The sequence below is a fragment of the Echiichthys vipera genome, assembly GCF_963691815.1.
Source record: "Echiichthys vipera genome assembly, chromosome: 14".
In the NCBI taxonomy this organism is placed as follows: Eukaryota; Metazoa; Chordata; class Actinopteri; order Perciformes; family Trachinidae; genus Echiichthys; species Echiichthys vipera.
In genome coordinates this window covers 22,449,714-22,469,223 of record NC_139839.1, presented here as the reverse complement: position 1 = coordinate 22,469,223, position 19,510 = coordinate 22,449,714, and the positions used below count along the sequence as shown (strand labels likewise).

The following is a 19,510-nucleotide window of genomic DNA, read 5'->3' as shown; positions in this document are numbered from 1 at the left end:
AGGGTAAAAGCTAGTCAGCCCACCCTCTGGCTGTAGTTTAATAGAGCAGAGCCACACAGAAAGCCACACTAGCAAGCTTAAACAATCTGTGCACCTCTTCTCTTTGAGTTTAAGGATGAAAGAGGGTTTATTCTTTTATTATTTTTTATTTTGTTTGGCATATTGTTACATGAAGTTGAGTTTGGGTTCAAGAGAGTTAAGGAAGGCACTTAAGAAGTCTAGCATCCTGGGTGTACAGTATATTTTTCAATAGATGACCTTAAGAGTGATTTTTTTTCTGAATTTGGTATCAGAGCATTTTGTTGTTCCATTTTGCTGAACTCCGTGTGATGTTCCAAAATTCCAAAAGATAAAATAGGCCATCTGTCGGCATGTGTCTCAGCATTATATGTCGGGTGTGAAGAGTGCAGTGTTTAAAGCTGTAAGGAGAGATTTAGTTTTGTAATAAAGCTTTGATTTCAAAACCTAATGTTGAATCTTAGCTTCATTTTGTCTCAGATTGCCAAATGCAAGCAGTCCAATTTCCACAAGCTTCCCTCAATGAGTTCTAAAACCCCAAAGAAGTCCTACTCATCTCTCCATATAAACTCCTATTCAGGGTGAACGTAGCAGTTGAGTATTCAAACCCCTCGCTGAATGTGTGCTGATTGTGTGCTGATTGTGTGAAGTGTCTTTTGAACCGTCCTTACTGAGAGGACTGTCATTGTTGCCCTCCAATTTCAGCTCAGTGAGAGGGAAGATTTACCGTCCCAAATGATGGGGAATGATGAGCTATCGACCGGGTTCAGACCCGCCCGTACACTCTGCTGCTCAATGCACTGGGGAGAAAATACTCTTATCATTTGATAAGCACCGTCACATTGTGGAAAAGTAGATCCATGTTATCGCGCCCTCTCTCTCTCTGTCTCTCTCTCTCTCTGTCTCTCTCTCTCTCTCTCTGTCTCTCTCTCTCTCTCTCTCTCTCTCTCTCTCTCTCTCTCTCTCTCTCTCTCTCTCTCTGTCTCTTGCGCTCTTTTGTTATGCACTCATTTTAGTTTCTATTCTTGCCATTGACAAAATACCAAAACATATAGGCATAAATGCATTTTTGTATTGCAGTGGGGAGCGTTTTCTCTTAGGATCTCCTAAAGATGTACTTATTTTAACAGCTAAAATAGAGTAACTGCCACATCTGATACCTTTGTAGAATCCAGAGAGAGAGAGAGAGAAGAGTCAACATTAAACCTCAAGCTTTTCCTCTGTGATACAAAAGCATGGAGCTGAAATGTTAACTCTTCTGCTGTACATATTAAAAGTATTGTAAACTTACATGTGAGTGCTGATGAACTAATTTGCCTGTTATGTTTTTAGTTTGGCACCAATTATACTCCAAAGATTATTGAGTTGTGCGCGCCACTAATTTATTCTGAGCAGTTTTTTATTGTAGGCTTATTATGTGTGACAGTGTGACTTGACACCTACCTCTTTAAAGCACCTACAGTCCATTTTTTTACATTAACAATGGCTCATTTTAGTGATGTCCAAATGAAGCTTCATGAACCATTAGTTGTATCTGTTGAGCCCACTAGATGGAGCGCCTGTTTTAAAGGAGAGGGCTTAATGAATGGTGATTCAGTGTGTTTTGAACCCTTTGTTGAACAGAGAGCTCCATCTAGTGGACAATAATGACAATTGTTCATGAAGCTTCATATGGACGCCACTAGCTCGTATGCCTACTTGTAACCAGCAGTGTTGGGTTACCTTATAACAGTACTGCAATTAAAAATGACAAATACCTAAAAAAATTAGTTGTTAAAGTACTTGTGTGTTACCAAAAATTAAAACCCCTTTTGCAATTGCCCTTTGTTCATAGGACGTTCATACGCCTACCTGTGAATGGCGGCACTACTGGTGAGGGCAGCTATCGAGTAAGCCGCTCGCTAATGCTTTTTTCTCTTGGATCCTTCTTTTGGAATATGGACCGGGAACCTGAAATTTTGGCTTTTATCCATAAATTCACGTAACACAAACAGCAAATATCCTTTACCGACATGTTTTTTACTTTGCATCGACGCTCTGTTAGCACGTCATACGCTTCACTTATCTGATTGGTTGATTTGGCCAGTCTATCATCAACATAGGTGGTGATAGACAGATGATTTATCCAATCAGCAACCAGTATTTCCACCTCTTCCTAAAAGATCTTCAACCGAGAGTTCCCAGAGGGAAATGCAGAGCAAATGCAGAGCAAATGCGAATTATGCGAATCAATCCATCTGGCGGAGGTCAGGTTAGTTGTTTGTATTAAGTTAGAAACAACTTGACGAATAATTTCTGTGCAGCTCCCCCTCACTCCCTTCCTTGTGGAGACAAAAACAGCTACAAAATGAGATGCAAAATTAGACTTAATTATCAGCCACCTTATCAAACATCAGTCAAAATGAATGCTAATGTGGACCTTTGTCTGCTGGATGCATGAATAGAAAACGTTTAGCCGTATCAACTTAAAAAGGATCATTTTGTCACACTGGTCATAATTTGAGTATGACATGAGTGAGTTATTCACGTCACCACTGGAACGACATCTCTTAAATAAAAACTTAAAAAGGAGGAGTGCCTGTGCTTTGAGTATACAAACAGCAGAATAGGCATCACAGCTGAACTGCCTAAGTTGTAGCATAGAAGAGAAATATGTAACCAGCAAAAACCTAATGAGATGATTCTAGATCACGTGGTAGATACTATCTGAACATTCAGTCCCTGTATTTTGCATCGTCAGACATCCATTGCATCTCAGATCTCAAGACAGAGACGTTGATTACATGGGAAGGTCGAAGAGCACATGGTTATTATTTTAAAGCAGGGATATTTGACTAGAAATTGATCCAGTTTTTGTCTGTCTTTTAACATGTAGGTAAATGAACTTTGTAGCTTTCAACAGTGTCTCGGTTTTCAGTCTCGTTCAACCACTCAAGCCTCATGTTTTGGCACACGCTCATCCTAAACGACACAGATGGAATCACAGATCTCACGGAAACCCTAATGTGTGTGATTTTCCTACCTTCCGAGAGCTTTTGGTGTACTGGGTCTAAACCGGGCTTCAAACTACGCTCCTGCTTCATAAGAATGACGCCGTTTTAAAATGAGCTCAGTTCAACCACTGTAATCCCACTGATTTTATTTCCCCACTGATCTAGTTTCCTGTAGGATTTCATTTCTTTTTATCGTCACTGTGATTTTAGGCATCGTCATGCTGCTCTAGACTTTTCTTCCTATGTTTTGATAATAATATGTTTAAGTTTGCCCATTTTCATAGTATGAATATACCTCCAAACACAAAAGAATTGCACTGTCCACTGAGTGAATAGGGAAATTAGTGGAGACTAATTAGAACTGTATCATTTAATTGTATTTCCTTGAAATGCCCACAGAAACTTTTGTTTTGTTTGAATGGGAGAATTTTGTCACTGTGCCCTGCAGTATCTTGCTCATGCAGTCATTTAAAGTCTGAAATGTTTTCAGCCTCTGACTGCAGGCTTCTTACTGCAGAGGGGCGAGCCTGGACCCTCTGGCCATTTCCCAGCCTTTTTTCTTTGAGTGCCAGGAATGTGAAAGGAGTAGACCATGAGTGGATCTCTCCTGATTTCAGCCACACTCTATCACCTGCCCCTGGCTGTGGAGGTCAGAGGGTTATTGCAGTTTATAGACCAGGGAATGCAGTTCTTCTTGGTACTTCTATGTTCATTTACAGGTTCATACTTGTATTTTTGGGTTTGTCTAAATATACCTGTATTCACCCTCTGCCTGAAACGCTCCATTCTAGTGTCTGTCTCTTTAATAATTAATGGTATTAACTAGTCAAAATTATTTTGTCAGTTAACAGTTAAATGGTTAATTATTCACATCCCTGTTTAAGGGTATTTATTTAGTACCTTGACCGGCTTTATAATGAAAAAAAAAGACATGGGAATTTTTCATTTTTTATTTTTTACCCCTGAAATTAAGTATGCATGAAAAACACATAGCCCTGTTGTTTTCCCCTTCTATTTTGTATTGTTATTGTTTGTTATAATTGTGTTTGTATAAACATGCTTTGGCAACATTGTATTATATGCAGTCATGCCAATAAAGCCACTTAAAATGTAATTTTTTGCAAAATCATCCCATGGTCTTTTTCAGCACTTACATGCATCAAATAAGCCATCGAGACAGCTTTTTTTGTGTATAAACTATTGACAGAGAAATCCGGGAGAGTCACTAACAGCCACACGTGGCTAGCACTGATTAGCTCGGGACATTACAGTGATGGCATTAAAAACGGCTTCTTTAACCACTAATACTGCTCAAAATAACACCAAACCCCTACAGTAGCATGAGAAGAGTCCTTACACAAAAAAACGAAGCACCAACAACGTAGTTAGTGAACACAGAGTTTATTAAAAGAGTGTTTTGAAAGACTTACCAACCTAAACATCCAATTTAAAATCAATTCAAATTAGCACGTTTGGAGCATGATGGGTGGCATCGATGAACGGGTACTTGGGTTCATCTGATAGGGCTGTGGGGGTACATCAGGTGAACTACTGCTGAAGGTAATGCACTCACTGGAACTGAGCTGCAGCTCCTCTGTCTAAATCATAAAATCATAGACTGTATAAAAGGTCTAAATACCATCTGAGTTTGATTTTCTCTCTCTAGGTTTTCCTGCAACAACATTCAAACATTTTTCTCACAATCAGAGCAAGCCATCCCTGACAGTGGAAGTGGACATAATGGAAGCAGCATGGGACTTGAGTTGCAGTATAAAATGTCTGCTAATGTTATGTGTACTGTATGTTCATCTAGGTGTTGGCTCTGTTTGAGGAGGGAGAGGAGACAACCACCGCCTTTGTAGAGCCTGTTGTTATTCTCCTCATCCTAATCGCCAATGCTGTTATCGGGGTCTGGCAGGTGAGATACACTCATCATCCTGTGTCTCTGTGTATAGTGTATACACACGAGTATCATTTCTTTCCACAAGGTGTTCACATGGTTACAAAGGCAAACAATGGCTAACAAGACTGTAAATTCAAAACATTTTATCCTGTCCAGCAGCTGTTGCAGGATACATTGATTCACTTTGCCGTCTTTTTATCAGTGTGCTCTATGCAAACATCATGACACCATGTGCTAACATCTATACGTCTAAATGGCACATTACAATGGGATGAGGCTGTCTCCACGGGTACGGTCTAGTCTGTGCGTCAAGTCAAAACATAAACAAACCAGGGAGCTCGTGCAAAGTGCCCTCAGTTCATCTGTGCTGAAGAAGAGGCAGGAATTTTTGATGCAAGCGTCAAAAATAGAGAGGGGTTGTCCATCGACACTTTGGGAAAGAAGGGGCGTCGCTCTGAGCTTAGGACTCAGCTAAGGCTGTAAGGACAAAGTGGTAGCAAGTGTTGCCAACATTTCTATACACATTGGTGATTTCAAAACTCTGAGAAGATTTTCTTTACAAAGCCACTCTCTCTTTCAGTCTGTTTGCCTTGCATGTCTTTTCATGATACCACAACTCAGAATAACCTGCTTATGCAAGACCTTCATTTTACAACATTCATTGTAAAACTTCAATTTATCAAGAAATTTAAGAAATTGGCCTCAGAAGGACTTTCTCTCTCCCACATTTCCCTGCACAGGAGCGGAATGCTGAAAATGCCATCGAGGCTCTGAAAGAGTATGAGCCAGAGATGGGAAAGGTGTTCCGCATGAACCGCAAGGCTGTCCAGAGGATCAAGGCCAGAGACATTGTCCCAGGAGACATAGTGGAGGTGGCAGGTGAGCTGTGGCTGCACCCAGCGAAACTCTTCCGCCCAAGTCACATATCCAGCATGAGCAGTGTGTGACCACACCTTTCTACATTGAGTGTGCCTATGATAATGGCCATAACTAATATAATATTTCATTTATATTTGTTTTAGACATTAAAGGTTGGGATTCTGTTTCCAGAAATGCTAGAGGGTTTTGAATTTGAAACAGAAAGAGTTGAGTTATATATAGATATTCATATATTTTCTTGTCTGTGACATATTCTACATAATACACACTGAAACTCTATTGAAAGTGCTGTTTTGATGTGAATATGACTGGCAAAAGATCATTTCCTCGTCTCTTTTCTGCAAACCACATGTTTGTCTAGTAAAAATAGACGACACCTTGAATCTCTAGATGTTGAAACCTGACGTAGCTGCTCAGGTGGGCTGTGTGGCTGTATGGCTGCTCCAACTTGTTAACATGGGTGCCGGGGAAAAAAATAAAGCACCAGGTACGGCCATGCACCCAAGCAATTTTCCCCTGCTGTTTCTGTCACTCATTGAGTCTATTTTACACTTTGTCTACCTCCGGTGGACTGTCACTGCTGTCGCCTAGCTGCATGGATGCTACCACTGCCACCGACATGCACCCAAACACACACTCACACAGCCTTTGCCACCCATTCATGAGTCTGGAAACACTGCTGGAATATCTCACTCTAGATTACATAAGAGTATTTGCTCTGCATGTGCAGGTGCCAGGACTGCTATCCAGTTGTGTCTGTTTATGTGTGTGTGAGGTTATGTGTAAGTGGCTGTGGTCACCCCTTCGTATTTCAGGCCCAGTTTAATTTTCCACAGCTTTCTTCCTTTTCCCTTTGCTTTCCATGCTCTCAGTACCACCACCTGGACGCTGCTGGATGTTTGTCAGCTCCTCAATCTCTCCCCCCCCCCCCCCCCCTGGTTTCATGCACATACACACAATCCCCCTGCTGTAAACTCGCCCATGTGTGGGCAGCCTCGTCTAAAAATAGTCTTGTTGTCATTCTGGTTCCAGAACATCTGTGTATGCCAGAGTTAATGTTCAAGCACACACATGCAGCACTAAGGAGATCACTTCACCATTAACATGAACACTTTTCAGAACGTAATCCTTGGCCTTGCATGGCTAGTGATTTGTCTCAGACGGCTCGGAGTGATGTGTGGGAAAGGAGGCTGAGCTCAGGATGTGTGTGTGAGAGATCACAGCGTTCATTCATAATCACAGTATGGAGAGGCAAGGAGAGAGCTTAGACATGTTGCATTGGTTACAGTAAAGGCTTGGCACTATTTAATTTCAGTTAAAAATGAAAATGAAATCATCCATCAAAGTAACTACCACTGAAGGCCTCCCTCACATTTACTAAGGTAGCACTTCCTTGGAATTTGGGCTTGTTACAGCCAGTGTCCTCCATCACACGTGTGTGCACTCAGCCAGACGTGGACAAGCCCACACAGGTAGCAAGCACCAAAATGACTACTCAACCCCCACCTATCAATTCTACCGTCACTGTCTACACCAACAGTGTCACCATGACAACGCTCTGTGCCCCTTTTCAGCTCATCTCAGTGGCTGAAGTTCACAGGGGGTTGCCGTTTTAATGACACCTGTGATGACAGTGTGGAACAGAGAACAGATATGACTTAAAGTGAACCATCTGCTGTTTGAATAAGGGATTTGATGCCATTGCCGGCTGTCAGCAGCTGCTAGTGGAGCTGTGGGGAGAGGGTGGGCATCAAGAACATTAACTACTTTTTATTATCTTTTTTATTATTAATAATCTTATTTTAAGGGTGTCTTTTAAATTACCATGGACAATGGATGGAAATTTGATTTTAAGGAAACCTTTTTCTGTTGATAAATGAGCACTGTCCATGGCAAATAAACTAGTAAAATAAAAGAACTACCTAGAAGAGTAAAGCCTGATCTGTAGTCTACATCGTAGAAGACATTATTCCATTTATAAAAGGTTTATGATGATGGAGAAAATAGATTCAACAGTAATGTTTGTCTGTTTGTTGGTAATGTGCACTCTCTTTTTAATGTCCTTATACGTACATGGCATGGAAGGTGAGGATATTTCCTTTTGCAGCAATAGAGATGGCTGGACACGTAAGTGTGAAACTCTTTTTAAAGCCGAGGCAACAGTCGGAGCAATTGCAGCTTGTTTTCAGTACAGAATGCATTTACTGTCAAAGTTTACTTTAAGAAGAGGTATGATAGGTGTTATACACACTGCTGCATTTTTGTAAAATACACACAGTCATATATTAGGCACGTCGTTCTGTCTGACATAATCTTGTTGCTAAGCACTTTTAAACACGGGTAAACAGCTGAGGTAGGAACTGCACCACACACTTCTGACTGAAACATGTAGGGATATGGTGACAAAGAAAACAAATGATTATGTTCCTTTCCTCTATTGATATCCCAGGCTTTCCTGTACTTCAGATTACCCTGTGGTTATTCCATGGGAACTGGGTGCTAGGGGGTAAAATAAGCTGCGTGGAGGTATCGGAAAAGGACACTGCGGACCACAAGGGCCTTTGAGGAGAGAAAGGAACATTAATATATTTACTCAAGTTTCCACTGCTGCTGCCCTCCTGCCTTCTTGTAGGTACATTGCTGGTGATGCCAGCCATGGTTACGACACAGTTGTGATTTGCGCCTCCACTGGAACTTTCCTGGGTCTTTTAATGGAGTGACTGCAGTGGTCAGGTTGTCAGGAACTCCTACAGGGTTTACACAGGGCCTGAAGAGATGGAAACCTTCACCGAGTCATTCCCACTAACGAGTCACGGTTAGCCTGCACGTGAATGAAGACCTCTTTGCCAGTATATTATGTAAGAGATTTTGTTTGGAGTGCAGTTTTATAAAAAATGGAAGAACTCGGGCCAGTCGAATCGTCTGAACTCATTTGTTTTGATCAAATGCGCTACATTCCAGTTTATTCATGAATTATGAGGTAGATGATAATTTATAATATTTTTATTATATATATTTTATTGATACTCAAAGTACTACAAATAATAGTGAGACAAATTCCTGATCTTTCTGATATTTAATATACTTTTTTCATCTGAAGTCACCGTGGCTGTATTAGTATACATTTCTCTTCTAGCAGATGGAGAGTGTCTGTGGGAGGCCCTGGCAGAAAGTGGATAGGGGTGCAGGAGTCTGTGGGTAGGCGTTTGAAAAGCCTCTCTTTTCTGCCCTCGGCCAGTCCTGCTATGGTGAACCTGTAGCCCCCAGCCATCTCCCACACAAACACAACACACACTTCTCTACCCCCTGCCCCTCCCACTCCTGTTCTCTCACTACCCATGGGTGTCCAACAGAGAAATGTACAAAAATGCGGAAAATGGAAATACAGCATATTCAACCACACGCAGTGCGGCCTCTTCATCTCTCTGTCTCTCTCAGCATCTCTGTCCCGTCAGGTTAAAGATTGTGAAAAATTCCTCTCGAGTTCTCAGAACATTGAGCAAATGTCAAGAGGAGATGATGGGGCTCTGAGAGAAATGGAGAAATATGGAGATATAAACAATCAGAAACGTATCTGCATGAGATCACTTTGAAAAGTTTTCACTATGAAGTGTGCTCGTACAGAAGAAGTACGTGAGTGAGGAAAAGCAGAAAAGAATTCCAACCTTATTCATGTGTAAAAGCCATGGTAGATTCTCTGCTGTGAAGTCCCACTGACTGAGGACTTTGCTTTAATTAGGCTCATTACACAAAGTAATGATCAGGTTTATTTCCTTGTGAATAATATTACATCTGTTCAGTGTATTTCCCACTCAGATCATCTCAGATCACACTCAGATCACTGCTCAGATCATGTCAATGATCATTTTTCAAATGCTAGCTCTGTCCTGCTATTAGAGAAATATTTCCTTTAAATCAGTCAATTGTCTGCCTCTGTCAAAGAGGAAGCAATAACCATTTACGTTTAGGGCATTAGATACTTGTAATTGTCTGCCAATGAAATACAAGATCAATATGCAGGCTTAATAAGCAGACAGAAAGAACGTGTTGGAGAAGATGAAATGCATTTTGTAGATGTAATGCAGGTTTAATCTTTACTTTATGTGTCACATGTTTAAGGAAGGGGTGTATGAGGACCAGAGAGAGTGGAGAGAGAACAAATGGGAGGGGAAATAATGGATCACATCAAAAACAGTGACGCGACTCTATCAGGGCTGTATCGACCCAATGTTTACCTGCGCCAGCAGCTTGAGCTTGGGCTGAGCCCGCCAATGCTTGCTCAAGGATTTATTGTTTAAACACGGACTTTTGATAGGGTGTAACTGAGTGTTCATATGCAGCTACACTTACCAGCACAGGAGGAATATTCTGTATTCAACAGGAGCCAAACCTACTGAGGGGAAACTTACTGTCCTGTTTTCTTTGTACTGTTGGGTACCATGGGGATTACAGTGTTGAGATGTTGTGGCTTGGTCAGTCCACCACTTTGGTTTGGATTGAAATACATGAAATTCTGTACAGAAATTCTTGGTCCACATACGATGAAGCCTGCTTACTTTGATGATATCTTGACCTTTCCTCTAGTGCTGCAAGCTGGTTGACATTTGTGGTTCAGTGGGTGAAGTATCTTGAGAACTATTGGATTGGTTGCCGCAAAATGTGTTAAAGATATTCAAGGTTTCTATAGGAGTAGTTCTAATGACTAAATGATCTTCAGAATATCTTTTCCTCTAGCACCAACAGCAGGTCAAGGTATTCACTTATTCAGTCAAATAGCTTTACTTCTACTGGGTGGGTCAGCACAACATTTTGCACAGACATTCATGGTTCCCTGATGATGGACAAGCCCTTGGCTTTCTCTTTGATATGTTCCCTGAAATGTCTCAACAACTAGGCTATTTGATTTATTGCTGTGGAATTAATTACAAATATTTACGGTCCCTCTTGGATACATTTTAATAACTTGATGATCACTTGATGAACTACAAAAAGATATGACATTACCCCATCTTTAGATGGGGGAGTGGCGTCAACTAATGCATGTTTGTCTATCAAGGCAGGAAGTCTATCTACTATTAAAATCATCATTACTCGCTGGAATTCAAACCGTTTTTAAGCGGTTTAGTTTGTTACAAAAACTAGCATGCATTTATGAAACAGGATACTTGGTTATATTAAAAATGCAGGTTTTCATACCATAATACCTTATGTTGTGTAGATTGTAGTAAACGTCTTTAAACCTCAATATAATTGAAATGGGTGAGTAATATACAACTTCACCCCAGTACAGTCATAAACGGGGAACTTCTCTACCCTGCTGTTAAGTCTGACGTAACACCCTTTCAAAATACAAGTCAAGTGGCCATTGGAGCAACTGCAGTTCAGCCTGACACACATCAGCAACATATCTGACTATAATTTTCAGCACCTTACTGATAAATTACTTTAATTTGAAGAAAAGTCATCTTTTAGCTTTACATGACTTAAGCTAGCATATTATTCATCTATCTGTCTCTGTCTGTCCGTCTGTCTGTCTGTCTATCTACTGATTTAGTATCAGGGCAGATGCTTAACATTGTTAGCTTCAAAGGAGGATTGCTTATTGTGATATCAAATTCAACAAGTTTGTAAAATATTGTACATCAACTTCTCATCCGTAAAATGTCCCTGTTGCTTACTTTTGGTATTTCTTTGGTTGTAACATTCAAAAGCAGCAACATAGTCTGGCATTTTCTACAGGTCTTCCTTCAGTCAATGATCAGAATAAAACCACAAAGCAAAATGCCAGCAACTGAGATGCATCTCAAAAGCCCAGATGCGGTATCTACGTGTAACTTTATGAGCATTGTCACTGTAAACATACAATACTGATGTTAGCATTTAGCTCAAAGCACCAGCCTCAGAGCTGCTAGCATGGCAGTAGACTTGTGTTGGTAATCCAATAATGTTTCCAGACTTATGTTGAACTTCACCTGACTTGTCTTTATCAAATATTTGAATATATGTGATATCATCATATTTATTTCTATTTTTTGTTAGTTGGTGACAAGGTGCCTGCTGACATCAGAGTGACCTCTATAAAGTCCACCACCCTGCGAGTGGACCAGTCCATCCTCACAGGTATTTCCCATCTCTCATCAGACACCAAACACTCCTGCGTCAAGGCTTTCATGTAATTCAGATTATGCTCCCTTGCACCTTTTATTGCATGGACTTTATTGCATTATGCAATTTTGAGTCTCTGTGATATTGTCTGGGAAACTTCCTTCCCTTTGTTTGGCTCTGTCATTGTCGAAACATCACATTGTTGATCAACGCTGGTCGCACTTACAGATCTAATCCCTTACAATTTTCTTGCACAATCTTCTCTTCAGGGGAGTCTGTGTCCATCATCAAACACACTGATCCTGTACCTGACCCCAGAGCTGTCAACCAAGACAAAAAGAACATGCTGTTTTCTGTAAGCACATCCCCCTGCAGCTCTCTGAGTCATGTTTATCTCCTGTCTTTATATCAGAGATTGATGTCAACATAGACATAGATACACGCTGACTTTTACTAACATACACTGGAGATCAAAATTAGAAAACATTTTTATCAAATGGCAACAATTGAAACGTACAGTCATGCCTCCTTTGAATCGCTACAGAAGTTACATAACATGTCTGAGATTTGCAGTCATGTTGTTCAGCTACACTGGAGATCGAAATTAGATAACAAATTATTAATACTTGAATTATTCTGAAATACTGTTATTTTTTACTGTTCAGAATTTGATAGAATATCTGCTGTGGCTATACCACTGCTGTACTAGTATTTTTTTTTTTTAAATAACCAAGGCACCTTTTACTTTGTAAAAAAAAAAAAAAAAAAGCAGTGAGCAAAATTAGAGAACACTTTCAGATCCCTTTCAGTTATTATTATCTGCGCCTGGTGACTATTGACTTAATTGTTGGACACACCCTATTTTCTACTGGTTACTTTGTAAGATGGCAAGCTTCTCTAAGGAGACTGCAACCCAGAGACAGCAGGTTGTCCAGATGAAGACCAAAGGGATGACCCTCTCAACCATCAGAGAGAGGTTGGACGATCACAGTTTCAAGAAGATTGAAACTTTACAAGAACGCAGATTAATTTAAGTCCCTCAAAAAGGCCGGTCGTCCACGTAAAATAAGTGCATTAGAGGACAGGATTGTGAAAATACTCTCAATGGAGAATCGGTTCAACACTGCAGCTGGAGTTGCTCGGCAACAATAAAAAACAGCAGTATTTCAGAATAAAGTTTGAATGATTTGTTCTCTAATTTGATCTCCAGTGTAGCTGAAGAAAATAACTGCAATTCTCAGACAGGTTATTTAACTTTTAAGCGATTGAAAGGAAGCATGACTGTTCGTTTGAATCATTGCCATTTGATGAAAAATTATCTTCTGATAAGAAGAGAAATGATTCAATCATTTTGTCCTATGTTTGACAAAGTTATTTGAAATGATTATATAACCAATTGGGTCAGAGAGATCAAAGTCAAGCTTCTTCAGTGTTCAATGTTTTTTTTCTGTTTCACTTCCCCACACTCACTTCTCTCTCTTTTTCTCAGGGCACAAACATCGCAGCAGGCCGTGCCATAGGTGTGGTCGTTGCTACTGGCGTTTCCACAGAGATCGGTAAGATCCGTAACCAGATGGCAGCTACAGAACAAGAGAAAACGCCGCTGCAGCAGAAGCTGGACGAGTTTGGGCAGCAGCTCTCCAAGGTCATCTCTCTGATCTGCGTGGCTGTGTGGGTCATTAACATTGGGCACTTTGGAGACCCCGTCCACGGTGGCTCTTGGGTCAGAGGGGCTATCTATTACTTTAAGATTGCCGTGGCCCTGGCTGTGGCCGCCATCCCCGAGGGCCTGCCTGCTGTCATCACCACCTGCCTGGCCCTCGGCACGCGTCGCATGGCCAAGAAAAACGCCATCGTTCGCAGTCTGCCCTCAGTAGAGACCCTTGGCTGCACCTCTGTTATCTGCTCCGACAAGACGGGCACCCTCACCACCAACCAGATGTCCGTCTGCAGAGTAAGTGTACATGCTTTTCTTTTTTGACTGCTGGTTATACAGTAAGCCTATAGAACACTGTACTACTGCGTTCATTTAACATAGCTGAATTGGTTCAGAGCAGACACTCAATTCTAAGTATGTAAATTCCTCATCCTGTCGTTTGATTGACACTTCCTAAAAAATCTTCTGTGAATTTTCATTTGAAAAAGTGCCATCACTGTGAATTCTACAAGGGTTTGCTGTTCAGTATTGACCCCATCTCTTATCTTTGGCTGTTACTCCCCCCCATGTGTGTTTTTCTTTTTTTTGATGAATGGAAAATCCTTGTGGGGTTGTAATGTTTACCTCCGTTTGGCAGCTTTGAGATAACTGCAGGTGGAGTAGTACAGGCTGGCATGACCCAGCAGCACCTAGAGTGTTGCAGTATAACACGTCATCAGCGCACACATACAAAGTGAAGGTTTTCCAAAATGTCACATCGCCTGAAAAAACACAATACAATGATCCACGTCCTGAACCGTGCTGTAGGTTTCTGCGTATAAATAGTGTATACATAATTATATTGGATAACAAATACTGAAAGATCTTATCCATAACTATTCACGAGTAGTCCTGTAGCACATAGCCTCACCCTTTCCTTTGTCTGCTAGTATGTGTGTGTGTTTGTGTTGCTCACAAGCCGTCTTTGCTCCAAGCAAAGAGTAAATGCCAGCGCTGCTGTTAGTCTTGGCTGCCGTTCAGGGCTCTAGGTCTACACACACACACACACACACACACACACACACACCTCTAATCGCAGTTAACACCTCTTGTCCTTACATCCTCCATCTCACCTCTCACTTCAGCTAACGACCTCAGAGGTACTGGCCGGTATGAGTGTCGCACAGACCAGTGTGTCACCTAACAGTGTTGGCAGCTCATTCAGTGATTTCCAATAGAAAATGTGGCTTTCATGCGTTAGCTTATTGCTTAAATGGAGAGGTATTACTATTAGAATCTGACGGTTGTTACTAGTTATTCATGAAATCTTCCAAGTATTGATCTAGAGGTACTAGAATTTACCAAACCCAATATACATAAATACATTTTCAAAAACAAAGAAACCCCATCCTGAATAGAGGATAATTGGACCCAATCCAAAATGCAGTTTACTCAAATGGCCTCTAATAGAGAGCAAGAGGTAGAGCCAGAACACCAACATAGGGCAAGCTTGATTTGATTTGCTTTTGATTAACAAGCAGCCATGGTTGGACATAATATAATAATGTCCTATGAATGAATGTAAAGTCATAGAAACTTAATTACAAAAATAATTTGTATATTTACTTTAAACAAGACTAACTTTACACACATTAAACTTGTTATGTGTGATGATAATAACACACCATGGTCATCAGAGCTCATACTCAGGTATGAGACATATTGAAGCTGCAGTGGGTGACTTTAAACGAGCATTCATTGACACTGCGTCAGAGACACCTCACCTCTGATTGGTTGTTTTCGGTTGGTTGCGGGAGAATCTTGTCGCTGCCATTAGGAGCACCAGATAGAAGCAGAGGAACGTGATTTTCAGATTATCTTTCTAATGTAGTGCTGTTATGACAAAAAAAATGATTTCTTTGAAATTACATACTTGCTTTAACACACAATCCTGAGAACCAAAGCAGAAAACGAGACCCTACCCAACCCAATTAGACTAGAGTAAAATTTGGAACCGGTCCAGCTCCAGGTCAAGGTTGGATCTGGGTTCCTCAGGACCAGTGAAGACCTCTACCCTGGGTTGCCTGAGTTCAATTAAGGTGGGGTGAGAGGTATAGCTGCATGTGATAGCCTGAGACCCCTGTCATTCAGGTGAATTAAGTGAAAAACTCTCCCCTAACCGTACCACTCTTAAGCGAACCTACAGAATGTAACTTTGCTGAACTGTGTCCAATGGAACAACTGGCAGATGACAAGGGTGAATGCTAAAACGGAGTTTTCAAAGTCACATAGTCATGGTATTGAAAGATTGTAGTTCGATTCTCCTTCACACTGCATGTATTTAGACTTCTCTATGATCTTCTTTGTCTCTGTGTATCCATTTTATTTTCTTGCTGCTTCAAAATGGAGTTAGCATCAGAGGTTTGTGCATTTCCTGTACGGCAGACACTCCTGCGGTATAAAAGCCCCTCCCTCCCTTTGCTCCCTGAGATGACGTGGTGTGATAATGCGTAGCGGCAGGGAGTTCCCTCTAGCAGCAGGGACACGGACGAATGATCTCACCACAACCCCAGAAACCCTCTCAGACAGAAAAAGAGTGAGGCAGGCTGACGCTGGTAAATATTGACCTTGTGCTTCCACCTGTACTCCCGGGCCTGCTGCTCTCAGCTCTTTGGTGGGAGATAAGAGGGCACATACGCACTAATCATACTTCCCCCTTGCAGTTGTTTTTTGTCATGGTGTTTCCTGGAGATAGTCATTTTCAAGGTTGCTTAACTCGTCCCCCTCCATGTTCGTTGTGTTTGCTCTGATTTTATGGTTTTTGTGTATCAAGGTTTAAATGCGAGTGTTTGCCCTGGCTTTTCCATCTGTGCTTATTCTTGGACTGGTCTCCAGCCAGTGGCCCTGTTGGCGCCATGTGTCACCCTTGCTTAGGGGGTGTGCCCATACAGTATATGCAGGATTTCCAGGGATTCCCCTCTGTATCCTGACTTCCCTTTTCCCTTCACACACACACACACACACGCACACGCACACGCGCAAACGCACACGCACACATATGAAAAGACACCACATATTATGCACACATAAAAAGGGTTACTCACCATTCGTCCCCACACAAGCTCAGAGGAAGTGAGTAGAAGAATATAAACGTAACCACTACCGCTGAGTCACATGGATCACACTGTGCCTTGTTTCCTTGGAGACCACAGATAGTGAGGGAAAACTGACCACAGATGAAAGAACAACCTCAGTTTATGCCTTTGGCCCTGCTCTGTGTGTGCTGTATGTGCTTCAGTGGAAGTTATTGGGTCCCTGCCTGCGTGATAGAGCGAGAGAGTACTTAGCCTGATGACCTTTGTGAAATTAAGAATCGAGCAGAAGGTTGAAGCTAAGAGTCCCTTAAAGGGACAGTACATCATGAAGGAAAATATAGGTAATAATGGGGTAGATCTGTGCTGATTGGGCTCATGTTTTTGTGATATTTCAGGATGTCTTTTGAACTTCAGTACTTTACCCCAACTGCTTCGTCAGAAACACCACAGAAGAACAGCTGGTGTATCTGTTGTGCGGCCAGCAAACACACACTGTTTTGATAAAGAAGTCATGAGTGTATGTAGTTTTCCACACAACAGCGGGTCACAGTAAATTTGGTTACCTTCCTGAGAAGTTGGAGGTCTGCAGCACTCGCCTTCAGCTTTTCATCTAACATCTCATTGTGGCTGCTCCTAACTGTTCCAGTGCTCGCTTCAATAGTTAACACTGTGACAAATACAATGTGTTTTCTGTGACAGCTTCGCAATATAAGCCACCCCCATTGGTGGAAGAAGTACTCAGATATTTTGCCTAAATAAAAGTGGCAATACTTTGGTGTTAACATACTTTGTTACAAATAAAAGTCAGTGCAGTACTTAAACGTACTTAGTTATATTCCACTCCTGGGCACTAGGGGTGTGATGAGAGCTCTGCAGAGAGCTGGTGGTGCTGCAAGTGTCTTTGCGTAGTGCTTGTGTTAGCCTACAGAACTCACAACAATAAAGTATAGCCAAAGTTAGTTTGATTAGAAGTTGATTAAGCACACGTTTAATAATATGCATCTGTAAGCTTAATATCATCTGAGACAGTCAAGGTATTAAAACTGGTTTTGACGCGGTCATGATATTACTAGTACAAATACAGAAATTGCCTTAAGGCCCTTTGCGGTTTTTAGTTTTGTAACTTAATCCAGCTTTGGTACTGTGTTGGGAAAAGGAACAGAAAACAGAGTGGCTGCTCTCAATGAGATAAACCATAAGACTGGGTCACATGCATGCATTGTTTTCTGTGAATCCCTTGTGCATCATAAGACAATGTGGCTCTTGTGAATGTCAGACTTCACCATTAACAATGAGAACTACTACGTTATGTAGAGGGGTAATCACAGAATGGAAATTCATTTAATGGCTATTAAATTCATTGAGCTTCAACTCTCCCTCTCAATAGTGCCACTGTAACACAAGTAACATGTGGAACATTGTTGATGTCAAAAATTACAAATGCAAAATTGCATGATCTCGATGGCTATAATCACTCTTCAGTATGACGTTTTTTTATAACTGACTGTCATCTCGTCCGGACCAGACTGCATCAGTAAACCAAATGCAGTAACCCTTTTGCTGCAGAGAGTTGTTTAGGACTAATTACTCCATTAAAAGGGTAAAGCATACCTTTTAGGCCCATATGCTAGAGGCACAGCTAGCTCTCATCTGAAGTCTGCCATCGATTTTGTGTTCCTTTTTCAATTGGTGGAAGATGGTAAGTCAATGACTGACACACTTACACACTTACACACACACACACACACACACACACACACACACACACACACACACACACACACACACACACACACACACACACACACACACACACACACACACACACACACACAACTCACTGATGGAAGAAATCAAGTTTAACCAAATAGCTGCATCATTAATTCTTCATTCAGTCAGATTTAATGGAGTCTCAAACAGAGTTAAGCTAGGTCATTGGGATGTTTTCCCTCTGTGTGTATGTTTGTGTACTTATTAGTCTGTGCTGAACTTAAGTGTCAAGTTATTTTAAAAACTGAATATTAAGAGGGGTATTGAGCTATAGGGCAGTCTTTTAGCACATTGTGAATTAATGTGTCATTCAGATAAGGTGTTTGGATGCACAGGCAGACACGGGCCCTGGACCATGAGTGGTGGTTCATCTCAGTCTTATAAACCACCAGGCGCAACAATCCCTACTTGTTTTTATCGACAGAGTAGTATTACCAGTGCATCACTCCTCCTGGGGATATTTCAGGAAAAAGATTTGCCAACAAAGCAAAACCTTGGAGAGCTCTGGGACTCCAGCTCTCTCTCTTTGACTTGTGCTTTGTTTTGTGGAGTGTGAAGCTTTACATCAAGACGTGTGAGCAGTGCAACTCCCATGCTGCCTATTTGGAAAAACTAAAGGGGAAACAATACGGGCAAAAATGTAGGTTTTTTAATGCACTGGTCGATTTTGAGATTTTGGAGAATGTTGTGTCCTTAACATGTCTTCTCTCAGACCAGTGAAAACATAAGAAATTAGTACAGATTTGACAAGATAATGCCTAATTTGCATATTCAAACAAAAAAAATCAGAAAAATTATAATGCAAAAAATATTTGTCTTAATATAATTAAAGTTACACTTTTATATTAAAGTAAGATTTACGTCTATTTAATTGCCTGTTAAGTTAATATATATCAAAGAGTGAGTGAGTGAGTGAGTGAGTGAGTGAGTGAGTGAGTGAGTGAGTGAGTGAGTGAGTGAGTGAGTGAGTGAGTGAGTGAGTGAGTGAGTGAGTGAGTGAGTGAGTGAGTGAGTGAGTGAGTGAGTGAGTGAGTGAGTGAGTGAGTGAGTGAGTGAGTGAGTGAGTGAGTGAGTGAGTGAGTGAGTGAGTGAGTGAGTGAGTGAGTGAGTG

The 19,510-nt window shown here is 41.2% G+C and overlaps 1 protein-coding gene across 1 annotated transcript in view; it reads left to right on the top strand.

Moving 5' to 3' along the window:
* Positions 1 to 19,510, top strand: part of atp2a3 (ATPase sarcoplasmic/endoplasmic reticulum Ca2+ transporting 3) — a 53,202-nt gene that overhangs the window by 16,240 nt on the left and 17,452 nt on the right. Inside the window, exons 4-8 of the mRNA XM_083926796.1 lie at positions 4,825 to 4,929; positions 5,655 to 5,793; positions 11,833 to 11,913; positions 12,168 to 12,253; positions 13,388 to 13,852. Coding sequence (XP_083782922.1) covers positions 4,825 to 4,929; positions 5,655 to 5,793; positions 11,833 to 11,913; positions 12,168 to 12,253; positions 13,388 to 13,852 — 876 coding nt within the window. The remainder of the gene's footprint in view (positions 1 to 4,824; positions 4,930 to 5,654; positions 5,794 to 11,832; positions 11,914 to 12,167; positions 12,254 to 13,387; positions 13,853 to 19,510) is intronic.